The following is a 17,804-nucleotide window of genomic DNA, read 5'->3' on the forward strand; positions in this document are numbered from 1 at the left end:
CTCCGCAACAGGAGAGGCCCACGTACCGAAAAAAAAAAAAGTAAAAGAAAGCACACAAAATTTCAATTTACTAATATTATCAATGCTTAGACCAAATTAATGGGAGATGCCAATTACATTGGGATATCTTTTTAGGAAATGAATCAGCTAACCTTAAAAAAAAAAAAGGCAAAAACCCCAGATCCCTAAGCTCAATTCTCCACAACACAGTGTTCCAGAGTGGTTCTCTTAGTGCCTAGACTTCCTAAGTTGAAGTACTTGGCCAGAAGTCCTCAGTCCAAAGAGATCACAAACCAGAGATGACAAGCTTACCAGCTGCCATTGTCTCATGGCTTATGTATGGATCTCATTAGCACAACTACCACAGAAATGACTGAGGTGTTTTATTTAACCCAAATTAGTCAATCTGTTACAGAGAAGCTTTGAGTTAAAAAGGAAGAACAAAAGAGGCATGAGGTTTATAACTGGCTAGCTCAGGGGAGGGGGAAAAAAGTGTTTATGGTTTAAAAGAAGGTATTCATGGTTAATTTCTTTATAAAGTATAAACCATTGTAATTACCAGAGCTTCCCTTGGGGAACTTGAAAGCATACTTAATGAATGTTTTATTTTAAGGTTATTCATAATGTGTCTTTTGCTCAAACTGGAACATTTAATGTCAGCTGATTATCAATTTGGACAAAAACCAAAAATATCTACCATATTCAGAACACTCATACACAGGCTAACGAATATGGGGCGTGGACACTGAGAAATGGTTACCAATGAACAAATGACTTAATAAACTGATCTCCATCAATAGGCTGAAAATCCAAAGCATCCCAAATGAGACTGGAACAGTCACCAATCCACCAAGGGTTGAACTGGGCCTGCTTTCTAAGTTACATAAGATGGGCTGGGGTGAGAACTCAGGCACCAAGCATTAATACACGCGAATCTCCCCTTTCCTCTGTATTTAAAAATAATGTTCAGCCTCTGTGTTATTCACTAATCTGAACACTGCTATGACTGTAGAAATAGATATGCTTCAAGCCCAGTTGTGATCACCAGCAATTCCCTACACTAGTACCCATCACACTGCAGTATAAATATTATTTATAAATAGTCAGTTGTGCAAACTTCACTGTTTATATACTTGATATAGCCTTGTCCTAAGGCAAAGAAACCTCAGTGCCTTTCAGGTGGGCTGACCATTAGGAAAACTAGCAAAGAGAAGGTGGAGAGTTCACTACAGACTCATCATCTCTCTCAGGAAAATACCTTCAGATATATATCCCATTGATACTGGGGCGTCAGTAATGTCAGCCTGATAGGAACAAGAACATATATATTTACATAACTGTTCTGCTAGAAAAACATTCTCTAAGAGAGGCACCATTCTAAATCATTACCTTTGGAATCAGGAGACCAAGATGATATTCCCAGCCTTGTTATTAACTAGGTGTACAACCTTGAGCAATGTTCTTTAACCTGTAATACTTCTCTCGATTAGCAAAATGAGGCAGGATAAAAAAGACCTCTAACGTGATTTCCAGGTTTGCACATGCTGCTTCATCTTCATGCACCACAAGAGATAGAAAATGAAAGTGCAAACCAAAGCTGTCAAACTACAGGCAGAACAATGTCTTGACCGAAAGACAGCCTATATTTTTAGCCTCCCTAGAAACCAGGACGAGAGGTGCCACGGCAGCCTCTAGCGCAGTGCTGAAACAGTAGTGCATGCCAAGCTTAAAACAAATGTACAGTCTAACCGGCACTCTGGCTCTTCCTAGAGCTGAATACTCACTCTTTCATCACAATAGAAAGCTGAGTCTTTCCCCTTCTGCCCTTCAGCCCAGCAAGTCAGGGGTTCAGTTTTCAGACTCAAATGGCTGAGGATAAAAACTCCATTAAAGAGGTACAGCTGAAGATGGCATATCTTCTTATTCTAGCTCAGGCAGCCTCCCATCTACGAGGCTGGAAATCAGCTATCCAGACTCTATTGCTTAGAAGCTCCCATATTCCAATATGTTGGGGAAAGGTAACTTGCAATTTATTTAACATGAAGTTTCCTGGTTTATTCCTTTCCTCACTCCTACCAGTCAAACTATACTGTAATCTGAGTTATAAATATGCTCTAGTTTTAGATTAAACAAAAAACTAAATAGGGGAAGAATTCAGGCCATGAAGTCAAACATGATTTAATTACATTTTTAGGCTGCAGTTTTATGGGTTACCCTATCCCCAAATTAAATATCTGGGATCATAAAGTATCAATAAAAATAATCAATATAGCCCAGAGCTGAATATTACCCCAAAATTACCTATTCAGAGCAAAATGACTCCTCTGCAGGCTCAAACTCTTTTGAATAATATACTCCTAAATCTTCCACCACTCTATGGCCCCATATCTCTTTATTAAAGAAAAAACTGCTCTGCTAATAGGGTCTCTAATCACACAATCTCTTTAGGACTTCATAAAGATCACTAGAAAACAATTCTCGCGTTCCAGAGTTGCTGCATGAACACTTACTAAACACCTAGAAGTGTGTAGGATATGTCACTGGCACTAAGTAGAGAAGGTTACAAGAGAGCCAAGACTGTCCTTGACCCCCAGGAGCTTATAATCAAGGTGAGCAGACACAGCATACCCACCAAAGATTTAAATACAAATTGACACTGAAAATCAAACATAGGAGCTGAGATATCACACAATAGAAATGTGACTAGAGTTGGTAGAGCCAAGAAGGAAAAATTCTGTAGAAATAGTGTGTTCTGGGTATGACACAGAATACAAATGTAGGGCATCCCAAGAAATACGAATGATATGGAAACAAGAATTAGTACGAGAGGGACTTCCCTGGTGGTGCAGTGGTTAAGACTCCGCGCTCCCAATGCAGGGGGCCCAGTTCAATCCCTGGCCAGGGAACTAGATCCCACATGCTGCAACTAAGAGTTTGCATGCCACAACTGAGGAGCCCTCGAGCCACAACTAAGGAGCCCGCTTGCCCCAACTAAGGAACCCGCTTGCTGCAACTAAGACCCAGTGCAACCAAATAAATAAATATTTTTTAAAAGAAGAATTAGTACAAGATAAGTAGGGGATAACAAGTGGCTCTGCTGAGGTGGAATACACAATCAATGGTATGAAATTACTAAACAGAGAACAATAGTGAAAACCTGATAGGAGGGTTCAGGAGTTTAGACTTAATACCCTAGGAAATTTCTAGAGGAGGCTAGTATAGGTACATGTGGCTAATATAGGTCCATGAGTCATTCATCCAACAAATATTGAGTGCCTACTATATGCCAAGCAATGTTTCAGGTGCTAGGGTTATGCTAGTGAAGAAGACAAAGCCTAAAGATTATTTTATTATTTGCATGAAGGGAGAGTGACTGACTGGAATCAGGCGGCCCTGCTAAAATGACTGGCTGACTAACAATGCAAAGAAATGCATCTGAGAGAACTGGTGGTAAGGGGCGAGACCTAATGATAGGTTAGGAAAGGAATCACCTAACCAGGAAATAAGAGTGACAGAGAATTTAGGGTTACAAGATTCTCTGCTTGGATTCTTTCTTTGTTTTTAATTTACTTATTTATGTATTTATTTTTGGCTGCGTTGGGTCTTCGTTGCTGCGCGCGGGTTTTGTCTAGTTGTGGCAAGCGGAGGCTACTCTTCGTTGCGGTGCGCAGGCTTCTCATTGCGGTGGCTTCTCTTGTTGCGGAGCACAGGCTCTAGGCGTGCAGGCTTCAGTAGTTGTGGCACACAGTCTCAGTAGTTGTGGCTTGCAGGCTCTAGAGCGCTGGCTCAGTAGTTGTGACACACGGGCTTAGCTGTCTGCGGCATGTGGGGTCTTCCTGGACCAGGGATAGAACCCATGTCCCCTGCACTGGCAGGCAGATTCTCAACCACTGCGCCACCAGGGAAGCCCTCTGCTTGGATTCTTAACTGCTTCAGGTTCAGGGAGATACTTCAATTGAGTTATCTGAAGGTAACTGAAGAAGCATATTGGGAAAAGGGTAAAAGCAGTTTGTAGAGTAATAATCTCAAATGTGTAAGTTTAAACATAAAAGCAAACACTTAAAAGAGGGCTTACTAGCTCTGTCTAAGCACTTTACATACATTAACACTTAATCCTCACAACAGCCCTCTAAGGTAAGTCTATCATACTCATTTTACAAATGGGAAAATTGAAGAAGAGAGAGGTAGCTTGCCCAGGGTCAGAGATAGTTAAGTAACACAGTAAAATAATCTGATTCCTGAAGAAGTCAATGTGTAACACAGGGATAAGGCTATAGGGCTTGTGACAGCTCTACGAGACTCCCAGGTTAATGATATGGTTAAGGAGAGGAAGAAATGTGCTTGGAAAAAGGCAGAGGACAAATACCAGAGGGATGAAGAACCAAATGTGAATCACAAGGAGCAAGAAACCAACACTCCAAATGCAGCCCAACAATACGTTTGCCAGTGATGTTAGTGACAGGTCAAAGAAGCATCTGGAAGATGAGGCAAAAGAAAGTGTTGACTAAGAAGTTTCAGTGCTGCGAAGCCACCACATGTAGTGACAAAATGGACCTATTACTATCACTGTCTCATCTATGATATTTGAGAGCAATGTGTAAAAAACAGGGCATGGTTAGAAGAGAGTTTTGCTTAAAGAAACACTGTATTTAAACACAGAAGGGAAGGAACCACTCTAAAAGTTGATAACATAAGGATTTTTTTACGTTTCCAAAAATCACTCCTAGCTATGTTTGCATATGCAATTTACAAAAGGCTTTTAATCATCACCCACTGGCCACTGACGGTGCAGTTCATCTAATAATTCTTCACTAGCTCTAAAGACATTCTAGCCAGGCTTGCTTAGATTGTTCACCTAAGTACTTGTCTTTTTTTCCCCTTCTCCTCAAAAACCCATTATAGGCCTCACTCAAGTCCTAGCAGAGACAGATGGCCACCGGGATAAATGACTGCCAGGCCACTGCTTCCGCAGGTCAGGAAGCCCTGAAAGCTCCCCAGGGTAGGAAGAAAGCTGCCAAGACTACCTTCTGTTCTGATTTCATACATAATTTTTTTTTTTTTTTTTTTTTTTTTTTGTGGTACGCGGGCCTCTCACTGCTGTGGCCTCTCCCGTTGCGGAGCACAGGCTCCGGACGTGCAGGCTCAGCGGCCATGTCTCACAGGCCTAGCTGCTCCGCGGCATGTGGGATCTTCCCGGACTGGGACACGAACCCATGTCCCCTGCATCGGCAGGCGGACTCTCAACCACTGCGCCACCAGGGAAGCCCCATACATAATTTTTTGAAGTTGTTTTTATTTATCTTCTATCTAGATGACCGGCTCAGATGTTCTATTTTCCTTGGTCAACACTTTTCTATGGCTGTTTTTAATTAGGCTTCAAAATATTTCACAAGAAACTTATAAAGACTAAATTATATACCAAATAATAAAAATAGCTTTACTAAATGCCAGAATGTCTAACACTTTACTCTTTCTCAAGTAGCTTTCAGGTTAAAAAGAAAGACGTCTTTTTAAGCATTCGAAGGCCTCACTGGTTTTCCCTGTATGTTCACTCCTGCAAGACTGCAGCTCAGTCTTAAAATTTTTACCACGTGAGACTTGCAGAGCTACATGAACAAATCTGCAAAAGTTAAAAATAAATTTTTATGTAAGGAAACTTTTGAGGATATTAAAATGTTACCTTGATTGTAGTGATGGTTTCATGGGTGTTCACATGTCAAAGCTAACCAAACTGCACACTTTAAATATGTGCTGTTTAGTGTTCTTCAATATACCTCAACAGAGTTGAAAACATTTAATATTTAAAACATACTAGCAATCTGATGTAGAAAACGGTCCTCCCAAAATTAATTAAGAAATTAGGAAAGCAATATCCTAGAACTGCAAGGCTTTTGTCACATTGGGGGTTTCTTCCAAGGGTGAGAAAAGACGTCTTTATTCTCGACTTCACTTTTCTAACTGATCCAGAAGGCGTGAACTCTTCATAAAACATGACTTCCTAAGACAACAGAAGACCTAAACACTTAAGTGAGTTGGACACAGCTAAAGAGGAAAAGAACACTGAAATAACAGAAAGAATGGGAAGGAAAGAAAGAGTGGGTTAGACCTATAATTCAGGCAGCCCACTGTTGAGCCTGACAGAGGAATAGAAGACTGGAGAAGCAGTAAATGTGATAGAAGGAACAGTGGCTTTGGAGCCATCACACCCAAATTTTAATTTGAATCCTAATCTTGGACATATTCAGTCTGTTTCCTCAAGGACTATACTATCTACCTCACAAAGTAGTTGTAAGGATTAAATAATAAAACACATGCAAAATTGACTAGTACATATAATGTCAGTTCCCTTCTCATACAAGTTTTAAATCTCAGAACCAGGCTTACGGAGGAGAGCTCACCAATAGCAATATCACAAAGGATCAAAGTTTCATAATGTTTGAGCCCACTGCTTTACGCTACATGGGGTCCTTTACAAACCTCACAATAATGTCAAAAGGGCCATCGAAATTACCCTTCATCCAGGTGTTATGAGCCGTCTTTCAGGACTAACAAATTACAGGCTCTCTCATGCAAACATTTTGCTGGGAATTATATTAAGCTTATGTCTGATAGTCAGGCTTTAGGAGAAGCAGGTTCAGTTGTCTCATTCCACCAAATTAGCTATTAAGACTGGGATTCAGAAGTACCAAGTCTATCATCTCTTCTAGCAAGCACAGGTGAAAAGTGGCTTAGTTTGGATGTATTACCAAAGTCTTACGATGGTTAGACCATGATTAAGAGCTTGTGTAACATTTGGCCACATTTCTAACGGGACACTGATCTTTAATTCCAACTCTTTAAAAGGAACAGAGGAACAGACCAGCAGCACTCAGGCACTGGTTTATTTAGCTGACCTGGCTTTACAGAAGTGGAAGTCGGTGCAGTACACTTCCTGGGACCACATCAGAAACCCTGCTTTCCGTCCACCCCCACCACCCAGAATGGCAAAGAAAGGAGGTCTTCTTCAGAGACAAGCCTACTGACTCAGGGACAAACTCCCACCTCAGCTATTTTAGGCCCTTTGCTGCTCTACCTGAAGCAAAAGGGTGACAGCAGCCGAGGAGTGGATAAAGCTACACTGTGTAACTCCAAATCATTTTTGTTTCGTTGAGGATAGAGAGAGGAAAAGGATATAACATTTAATTTATGATTAGTCAGTCATCAGATCCTTTATTAAGGCCCCATTTCATTTCTAAACACAAGTCTGGTAAAAATCCTCTGTCTCTCATGTATGTACAATTTTCATGCTTTCGTTCTGAAGCTTTATGTTCATGAATTAAGTTTATTAAATGACAAATTCTTATAGGGACCTTTAAAGGAATCAGAATTCATGGCTTGCTTTTTTTTAAATTAATTTATTTTATTTATTTATTTTTGGCTGCGTTGGGTCTTCGTTGCTGTGTGCGGGCTTTCTCTAGTTGTGGTGAGCGGGGGCTACTCTTCGTCTCGGTGTACGGGCTTCTTGCGGTGGCTTCTCTTGTTGCAGAGCACAGGCTCTAAGCGCCCGGGCTTCAGGAGTTGTGGCTCGCAGGCTCTAGAGCGTAGGCTCAGTAGTTGTGGCGCACGGACTTAGCTGCTCCGCAGCATGTGGGATCTTCCCGGACCAGGGCTCGAAGCCGTGTCCCCTGCATTGGCAGGCAGATTCTTAACCACTGCACCACCAGGGAAGCCCCATGGCTTGCTTCTGAATGGGCGTCTAACACACTTAAAGGAAAGAGAAACAAGGCCTACACATATGCATTTCCTATCTGTCCATGTCTGAGAGAATTCACTTGTTTCTCTTTAGTATTAATAGAAGTATATCATTTTAAAGTATTCTAGGGACTTCCCTGGTGGCGCAGTGGTTAAGAATCTGCCTGCCAATGCAGGGGACACGGGTTCGAGCCCTGGTCCAGGAAGATCCCACATGCCATGGAGCAACTAAGCGCATGCACCACAACTACTGAGCCTGCGCTCTAGAGCCTGCAAGCCACAACTGCTGAAGCCTGTGCGCCTAGAGCCCGTGCTCCACAACAAGAGAAGCCACCGCAATGAGAAGCACGCACACCGCAACGAAGAGTAGCACCGGCTCACTGCAACTAGAGATAGCCTGCAAGTAGCAGCGAAGACCCAATGTAGCCAAAGGTAAACAAATAAAATAAATAAATTTATAAAAAAACAAAGTATTCTATATAGTGTGGGAGAGAACTAAAATGGTACACATGGAATTAACATTGAAAATTACTCATGTAGTAACTTTACAGAAAACACAGATGAAATGTCTTGACCCTGTAACTTAGTTGCTTTAGTTACCGTTAGATCTAGGACTTGAGTTCAAAACCCAATTTCATGACTTCTACCTCGGAAAAATAATGTAACTTCCCTGTGCTTCAGTTTTCTCATCTGTTTAAAATGGGGACTGTTGTAGGTGATTATCACAGGCATGAGAATTAAATAACATCAATTCAAAACATGAACTGATAGTATTCTATTATTTCTGATTCTCAGACCAGGAGTTCTTTTCATCACGTTGGCTTCCTATACACAGAAATGCTCTATTTATGCTATTTATAAGTGCCTTAGTTTTAAACAACTTAAACTGCATTATACATAATTTAATTTATTCACATTTGATATATTCTGAGATAAGAAAGACCAGGAAAAAGAAAAAAAAATTCTGGGCAACTCCTTTCTCACCTGTATTTTGAAGGTGACTAAAAAATAAAGGTTTTTCAAGAATTACTATTTTCTACCTCGCATATCCTGAAGAATGAGAAAGGACAAAAGAAAATGGCCTTCAAAAGTCCAACTGAGGGCTTCCCTGGTGGCGCAGTGGTTGAGAGTCCGCCTGCCGATGCAAGGGACGTGGGTTCGTGCCCCGGTCCGGGAAGATCCCACATGCCGCGGAGTGGCTGGGCCCGTGAGCTGTGGCCACTGAGCCTGCGCGTTCGGAGACTGTGCTCCACAACGGGAGAGGCCACAACAGTGAGAGGCCCGCGTACCGCAAAAAAAAAAAAAAAAAATCCAACTGAATGGGTAATAGTGAGCAGCTACTCCTCCTATACAGGGAAGATTAAGAAGGGAGCTTTTACACGTGAATTGCAAGGAGATGGAAAACACATTAATTGTAGATGCTAAAGAAATAAACAACAACCTTTCTAGAAAATTGGAAGGTAGGGAAAGGAGTAGGCAATTCTAAAAATCTTTTTAAATCTTCTGAATAATAATTTTAAAAAAGCATTAAATCCTCCTCTTTACCAGATAAACAGATACTGTTTCTGAACGAGCTCTCACCGAAAATATCTGAATAGCCACTATGAACCAGACTCTGTGAAATATGAAAATAAAAACCACCTTCTTTTCACCATGTTTATGCTAATTTGGGCATGCCATTTAATCTATAAGCTGGTTTCACGGGCAAAACACCGTATTTAGGAATGTTTTTAGGAATTTCAGGTAGTGACAAAACAGCACTCAATTAGAAAAAGGAAATAAGCTCTTTAAGAAATTTAAGATCATGAGTAAAAAATGCTATGTAAATAATGAAAACTAAAGCTCTTCTAGGATGGGGAGGCTGTGGAAAAGAAGTAGCAGACATTAGAATCACGGAGGGAGCTTTTTCCACAATAGTACACTATTACACATGTCCACATCATCCTCTACCTGAGTCACAATTTCCGAAGTGAAAATATACATTCATATGTAAAACCCCCAGGTAGTTATGACACCAACTTCCCTCTTAAAAATCCCTACTGCCATTTGAGAATAACAAACTAAAGACTTCTCACAGATATTAATAGAGGAAGATAATTAAAGAGCACAGAATTATTTTGTGCTTGGACAGGCAGGAATATAATAAATATAACCTGCTGACTGAACACATTAATTATCAAGGGAACCACTATAAGAGAAAGAAAAGAAAGAGAAAATATGGGGAAAAGGGTTTTTTGTTGTTTCCTTGAAACAACAGAAAAGGTAACTATCATCACAAGAAAAAAGGCCATTGACAAATACATAATTTTTATGCATAAAACACTGACACTAAATACAATTTAAATCAAAAAGGGCATAATCCTTGCTTACTTTGAGCATACAATCTAAAATAACAGACAACACAGATACAAACAACACTTACAAAGACATTTTCATATGGTTTTCAAGCTTTAAAGAACTTTATATATAAAGTTAAATATATATAATATTTATACTGGGAAGATAATATGAATAAGGTTGAGATAACAAAAAGATTATGGGAAGAGAAGAGAGGATGAGGTGAAAACAAAAAAGGAGATTTTTGGAAGAAAACTTAGAAAGGAGTGTATATCCTAGGATCTCTTCAGGCTGTCAATCTATGATTAGTTCAGTAATCTTATGGGTAATACTGACAGACAGAGATGAAGGGGATGGGCATGGATCAGGTGTGAGATGATGCTAAACTAACAATGTCCTCACTGCTAGGTGTCTAATTAATAAATCTACTACTGGGCTTCCCTGGTGGCACAGTGGTTAAGTATCTGCCTGCCAAGGCAGGGGACACGGGTTCGAGCCCTGGTCTGGGAAGATCCCACATGCCGCAGAGCAGCTAAGCCCATGTGCCACAACTACTGAACTTGCGCTGTAGAGCCCACAAGCCACAACTGCTGATGCCTGGGTGCCTAGAGCCCATGTTCTGCAACAAGAGAAGCCACCGCCATGAGAAGCCCGCTCACCACAACTAGAGAAAGCCCGCACATGGCAACAAAGACCAAACACAGCCAAAAATAAATAAATAAAATAAAAATTTTAAATAAATAAATCTGCCACTATTGTTGCTATTGAATCAACATAACCTCAAAATTCCATTAGGCATATGCCCAAAAGAAGGGTATCCTAAAAGCCAAAGAAACATGTTACCAGTAGACAGTACATCCAGAAAATGACTGAAATCTATAATTTAGGTGCAAGGAATTTACTTGTTAATGTCAGAGTTCAAGAAATACAATCCTTGAGAGGGCAGACAGCAGAGGCAAGAAGAACTACAATCCTGCAGCCTGTGGAACTAAAACCACATTCACAGAAAGATAGATGAGATGAAAAGACAAAGGGCTATGTACCAGATGAAGGAACAAGATAAAACCCCAGAAAAACAACTAAATGAAGTGGAGCTAGGCAACCTTCCAGAAAAAGAATTCAGAATAATGATAGTGAAGATGATCCAGGACCTCGGAAAAAGAATGGAGGCAAAGATCGAGAAGATGCAAGAAATGTTTAACAAAGACCTAGAAGAATTAAAGAACAAACAAACAGAGATGTACAATACAATAACTGAAATGAAAAATATACTAGAAGGAATGAATAGCAGAATAACTGAGGCAGAAAAACGGATAAGTGACCTGGAAGACAGAATGGTGGAATTCACTGCTGCGGAACAGAATAAAGAAAAAAGAATGAAAAGAAATGAAGACAGCCTAAGAGACCTCTGGGACAACATTAAACATAACAACATTCGCATTATACGGGTCCCAGAAGGAGAAGAGAGAAAGAAAGGACCCTCACACCAATCAGAATGGGCATCATCAGAAAATCTACAAACAACAAATGCTGGAGAGGGTGTGGAGAAAAGGGAACCCTCTTGCACCGCTGGTGGGAATGTAAATTGATACAGCCACTATGGAGAACAGTATGGAGGGTCCTTAAAAAGCTAAAAATAGAATTACCATATGACCCAGGAATCCCACTACTGGGCATATACCCAGAGAAAACCATAATTCAAAAAGACACATGCACCCCAATGTTCACCGCAGCACTATTTACAATAGCCAGGACATGGAAGCAACCTAAATGCCCATCGACAGACGAATGGATAAAGGAGATGTGGTACATGTATACAATGGAATATTACTCAGCCATAAAAAGGAACGAAATTGGGTCATTTGTAGAGACGTGGATGGATCTAGAGACTGTCATACAGAGTGAAGTTAAGTCAGAAAGAGAAAAATAAATATCGTATATTAACGCATATATGTGGAACCTAGAAAAATGGTACAGATGAACCGGTTTGCAGGGCAGAAATTAAGACACAGATGTAGAGAACAGACGTATGGACACCAAGGGGGGAAAGTGGTGGGTGGGCGGTGGTGGTGGTGGTGGGATGAACTGGGAGATTGGGATTGACATGTATACACTAATATGTATAAAATGGATAACTAATGAGAACCTGCTGTATAAAAAAATAAATAAAATTCAAAAAAAAGATACAATCATCAGCACTACTATTTATTAAGTGTTTTTTGGACTATGGTAAGCAATTTACATGTTTTATAATCACATTTAATCAATACGACCACCCTACAATGTAGGTACTTACAATCCATATTTTACAGATGAGAGAAATGAAGCTTACAGAAAAGAAGCAATTTGCCCAAAGGCACATAGCTATAAGTAATACAGTAGAGGCAGGAAGTAAGGCTAGGTCTGATACCAAAGCCTGAGCTAAACAAGAGCTAAAGCCTATGCAATATTTTAAACTCAAAATATGAAGTACTTTGGGATGGTTAGGGTTTAATACAACAAAATGTATCCAAAGTAAAATTTCAATTACGTAATTACACCTAAAAGATGGAAGGGATTTCACCAATACCAGTGAGGTGTAGGTAAAAACATATAACTAAATAGCTAAGTTATAAACTAATGGTGAGTTAGAGTACCTGACGAAATATAATTCAAAAGTCCACCCAAGAAACATTATTGATAAGTTTCAGATATGAACAAGGGAAATCAATCAAGGGTACCAATGACAATAATATTAATACACATAAAGTTATTACAGAGCTTTCAAAGAGGAAAGCTTGAGGAAAGTCAATTTGATTCTTTCACGCTAAAGCAGAAAATATTCCTTAAACATAGAGGGGACGAGTTGAGGCTCATCCAATATTCTCAAATTTCCAAGAATAATTCTCCCCAGTCTGTTGGTTGGTGGGGCTGCCAGGATCATTACTTTGCGGTTCACACAGATAAACAGAAATGAGGGACTTGAGTTTTTAGAGATCTGAGCCCGTTTCTAATAGGATATGCATAGGTCCCTACCTTAAATGTAACAGAGCTGTTATGCCTCCATGAACTTGTAAACAAGGCCATAATTAACAGAACAAAATTAGATTTTCCCATAAGTAACTATGACAGGTACAAAGTAAGGAAGTCAAAGTTCCAAGGTTCTGGGCCTTGGGCTCCTAAATCACAGATAAACACCACCCCCACCCCACTCGTGGGCCTGTACAGATACCAATATATTCTGCTTTTAAAATATAGGATGTAAGCAGTAAAAAGAGATGGATGATAAAACTAACTGTAAAGGAAGGCCCTTCCCTTTATATTATATAAAGGTAGTATTTGAAGACAAATTATAGAACTAAGAAAGGTAATGGAACAAGGTGATGTCCACTCCAGTCATGTAAGAAGTAAAGAATTCAGAGACTATCCATGAAAATAGGGACTAAAGAGTCATACTAAAACTGCATTCTATTATAAACTTTTCAAATGTAGGACGGATTATTTTTACACCTGCGTAGAAAAAGTGATCTATATATAGTGATCTATATATATAGGGTGCTCAATGTTATTAACCCAAGCCCATCCTAATAAGGTTTTATTACTAAAGAACAGAACAGCTATGGAATATATATTTTTAAAAGTTTCTTGGAAGCACAATTAATTCGGAAAATTAATGGAGATTTGGAACACTGGGAAGGATACTAAGTTAAATACCTTTTATTTGACAAAGAGTCAAAGCCGATGATTAAACAGTGAAAAGCACTGTTCCTCTGAAAATGTAGACAAAGTAAGATACTGAACGATACTTGTGTTTCTCTTCAGATCGTATGAATCTTTCATCTTTTACTAAAAATTCCCATGGGGGGGAAAAAGAAAGGAAAGAAGAAAAGAAAAAAAAGGAAGATACTGCAAACAAAACAATGAGAGTATAATAATAAATAGAAAACTATTCAACGAAATATAGGATTATATCGGGCCTAAAGAGACAACTTAGAAAAATATTAACTTGAAAAACTGAAAAGTCAATTTATAAATATAGTAATCAACAGAACAAGAATATAATATACTGTAAAATTAACATCTAAATCTTAGTATAGCATGAAACTTTTTTGTTTCTAATCAAGGAGACTAAACATGAGGATATGCATGCATCCAGCATACATGTGTCCCTGGAAACATTCAAAGCTTATGGTGGTCGTTAGAGTCACATTCCTAAGCAAAGGAGAGAGGTTTCTAATAAAGCTCAGGGATATAGTCATAGAAAACTGTCCTTAAGAATATGTGAGACTCACTTCTAAGTTTAGGTTTGCTCATTATGTTAAAAACAGACTTAATGAGAAAGGATAATGACTAAAGGTGTGTCCACTGAGTCTCCATGGCTTCTGAGATCTAAACTTGAGACTACCTCTCTAGTGCTAGCAGGAAACCAGTGAACTAGAAGCTCTAGAAGATTGGGGCCGGGGGGAGGCCTTGATGGAGAACTAGATTAGATGGAAGTTAGAAAATACAGGTTTATCAAGTGTTCTCTTTCTTGATATTAAAAAATACACACACACACACACACACACACAGAGTAAACCTATCTCCAGCTAAAAGATATACAAGAAGCAAAGAGGAATGTTCCTCTTTGCTACATTAAAAAAAAAAAAAAATTAGAATAATGCATAGCAGGAAAATGAACACTTCCCATTTGGTTTCTTGCCATTAGAAAGGAGCTGATGATGTTCCACTTTGTCCTTGACAACAACCAAACCTACCATGTGGTAACGTTATGTTCGCACCATCAATGATTGCCTGTGCCAGTTCATGATCATTGCTTTCAAAAGCATGTGCTGCAGCCTTCAAGGCATCCCAAATCTCTTTACGGCCTTCAAAAGCTGGTGCAGTATCCCAAAATTCATCTCTCTTGCTGCGTAGTTGTCCATCTGTCATGGGATAATCACTTTTCCATTTGGGTTTCTCCTTTTTCAAAGGCTGGTTACGACCTAAAGCGACTGAGAAGAAAAATAAAAGGCTGACATCAAAACCAAAATTTATAAAAGATGTTTTAATAGCTATCTGGCCATTCTTCTTTGGTTCTTTCATCAAAATTATAGCTGGAAAGTTGGCCCACTAGCTAACTCCTGCATTCTGAATTCCCCTAACCTATTTTATTTTAGATCTACAAGAGCAAATGGAGATATTAGGTGGCTCTACCCAAATCTTCCAGTAACAAGTTAGTAGCTCTTTTCCATTCAGTCTGCCTTCTCCAAAGGAGAATTTTTGTTTGTTTTTTGCGGTACACGGGTCTCTCACTGTTGTGGCCTCTCCCGTGGCGGAGCACAGGCTCCAGGCGCGCAGGCTCAGCGGCCATGGCTCATGGGCCCAGCCGCTCCGCGGCATGTGGGATCCTCCCAGACCGGGGCACGAACCCGCGTCCCCTGCATCGGCAGGCGGACTCTCAACCACTGCGCCACCAGGGAAGCCTGAGAATTTTTTAAATTATCTAGAAAAATCGTAGTAAGTGTTCCATCAGATAGCAGTGGCAGAATTTAAAGAGTCAAAGGATAGCATAAAAGAGAGGTGAGATACTAGGAGAAACCAAATGGCATATGTCCAAGGGTCCTTGAATCTCAGGACCCTTGAACATATGAAGCCGGAAAGCAGGAACTGAGAAATCTCAAAGAGGGAAAAGACTACTTTGCGGTATCCAAAGGAAGAACAGCCAAACCACCAGATCCACGAGGAAACCTGATCATAGAAAAGCTTCCTCTAGCACTCTGTTCTGGACATGAGTCTAAGGAACTGTAAATATCTTTCCCTGAAACTCAAATATAGAAGCTAATTTAGAAAAGGATGAGGGAGAGAGGTAGTGCTTTACTCTTTAGAGGGACCAGGATTGGAACAGGCGATCCTTGATACTAGGCCAAAGGAGAAGTGCCCAACCACAAGGAGAAGAACTACAACACCCTACTCTAGTTTTAATCCAAGAGGAGAAGAAAAAAGAGGGTAAGAGTCCACTCCTTTTTTGCTCTAAGTGGCAGCGTGGCTCCTTAGAGAATGTAGTAGTAGTGCTATAACGAGTCTGATGCAGCTTCTTTGCACCCAGATACTTATCTGGCATATGATCACTGATCTCATACTGACATACAGAGACATTCTTATCTTACACAGAGCCACAGATAAGAAATTGTTAAACAGAAGAACAGGTAAAAAGAAAACTGAAGCTCCATGGAGTGTTGGGTAAGAGTGGGTGTGAAATAAATGACAGAGTGGGTAGGAGGGAGAGGGTGTATATCAAAATTCAATGTTCTATATTTAATTGCAGGAAGAATACTAATTTAAAAGAAATTACTCTCAAAATGGTTCTAAAGAATCCCTGATATCAACCATTCCCTCACTGGCCCAGGGTCAGACGAAATTTGAGTTATTCATAACAGAAATAAAACAAAATAACTCTAGCCCCTAGGCAATCTCTACATCCTATACCAGGCTATATTTCAAGATGACGGGACCAATTCATGCTGCAAAGTGTATCTGGTCTGACACTTGGAGTAAACCATGCTCTCTCCTCACCCAATCTGGCCACCTTATTTCAAGGCAGCACATCAGGTCTCATCCCCTCACCTTCAGAACACCCAAAGGTGTTCAGAATATGTCAGATAATCACATTCCACCCCCTACTGATTCCACCAACAAGGTAAAATTAAAGGTAAATTTTATTTTCTGCTATATTAACCTTTAGATGAATCAGAAACAGTTTAGAGACAACATTCACTATTAGTTTACTGAGCAGGGAGTGGAAGATAAGACATCACAAGTAGATACCTATTTGAATAGGTAGCTAATTCAATACTCAAATAAATACCTATTTGAATAAAATTTCATGTCTACTTGAAGAGTTCCAGAGAATTGTCTAATGTCTATTAGACAATTGTCTATTGTCTAATTGTCTAAAGTCATATGTATTAAATGTACCAGAGAGAAAGTTGATATAACTGTAATTGTGGGAGAATCGCAACGCAAAGGCAAAGACAACAACAAAACCTCCAAGATCTCGGTACTTAAGCAAAGGAAACTGAAAGGTCCTCAAAGAGAAGAACCCAACAGAAAAACTAGCTCACAGTAAAGGTAGAAGATACTCTGGAAAAAGTAAAAGCACCTTCCTTACAAATATGACAGCTTTATTTTATCTCCCCTCACCTGTAGAAGGCATAAGAATAAAGTCAAATAAAAAGTATAGATGGGACTTCCCTGGTGGCACAGTGCTTAAGAATCCTCCTGCCAATGCAGGGGACACGGGTCCCAGCCCTGGTCCGGGAAGATTCCAAGTGCCGCGGAACAACTAAGCCCGTGCGCCACAACTGCTGAGCCGGCGCTCTAGAGCCCGCGAGTCACAACTACTGAGCCCACGTGCCACAACTACTGAAGCCCGTGCACCTAGAGCCCATGCTCCGCAACAAGAAAAGCCACCGCAATGAGAAGCCCGTGTACCACAACGAAGAGCAGCCCCCACTCACCGTAACTAGAGAAAGCCCGCGTGCAGCAACGAAGACCCAACGCAGCCAAAACTAAATAAATAATTTTTTTAAAGTATAAATGATACATTATGCTGCTTAGGAATAATCATTACTCTAAATGCATTTTCAAATCTGTATGCTGTCAACAGTTCCAAAGTAATCACTTTGTGTAAAAGTAAATAAGACAAAAAGAATGCTTGTGACATGTAAGTAAAGCTTACTTTTACTTCCGCCTAGGTCTCTGCTTTCCCTATATCA

General features: G+C 40.0%; 1 protein-coding gene and 1 pseudogene across 5 annotated transcripts in view; one reads left to right on the forward strand and one right to left on the reverse strand.

Annotated features, from left to right (window-relative positions):
- The window catches only part of UBTD2 (ubiquitin domain containing 2), a 57,314-nt gene that overhangs the window by 2,658 nt on the left and 36,852 nt on the right, over positions 1-17,804 (reverse strand). For all 5 annotated transcript variants that reach the window (XM_022595112.2, XM_022595111.2, XM_022595114.3 and 2 more), the window contains exon 2: positions 14,805-15,041. In XM_022595112.2, coding sequence (XP_022450820.1) covers positions 14,805-14,979 — 175 coding nt within the window. In that variant the 5' untranslated portion in view covers positions 14,980-15,041. The remainder of the gene's footprint in view (positions 1-14,804; positions 15,042-17,804) is intronic.
- On the forward strand, positions 13,851-13,941 carry LOC149749724 (U5 spliceosomal RNA; annotated as a pseudogene).

Source organism: Delphinapterus leucas, chromosome 3, assembly GCF_059928025.1.
Source record: "Delphinapterus leucas isolate spDelLeu-1000000601 "Yukka" chromosome 3, BTC_Dleu_Yukka2, whole genome shotgun sequence".
Lineage (NCBI taxonomy): Eukaryota > Metazoa > Chordata > Mammalia > Artiodactyla > Monodontidae > Delphinapterus > Delphinapterus leucas.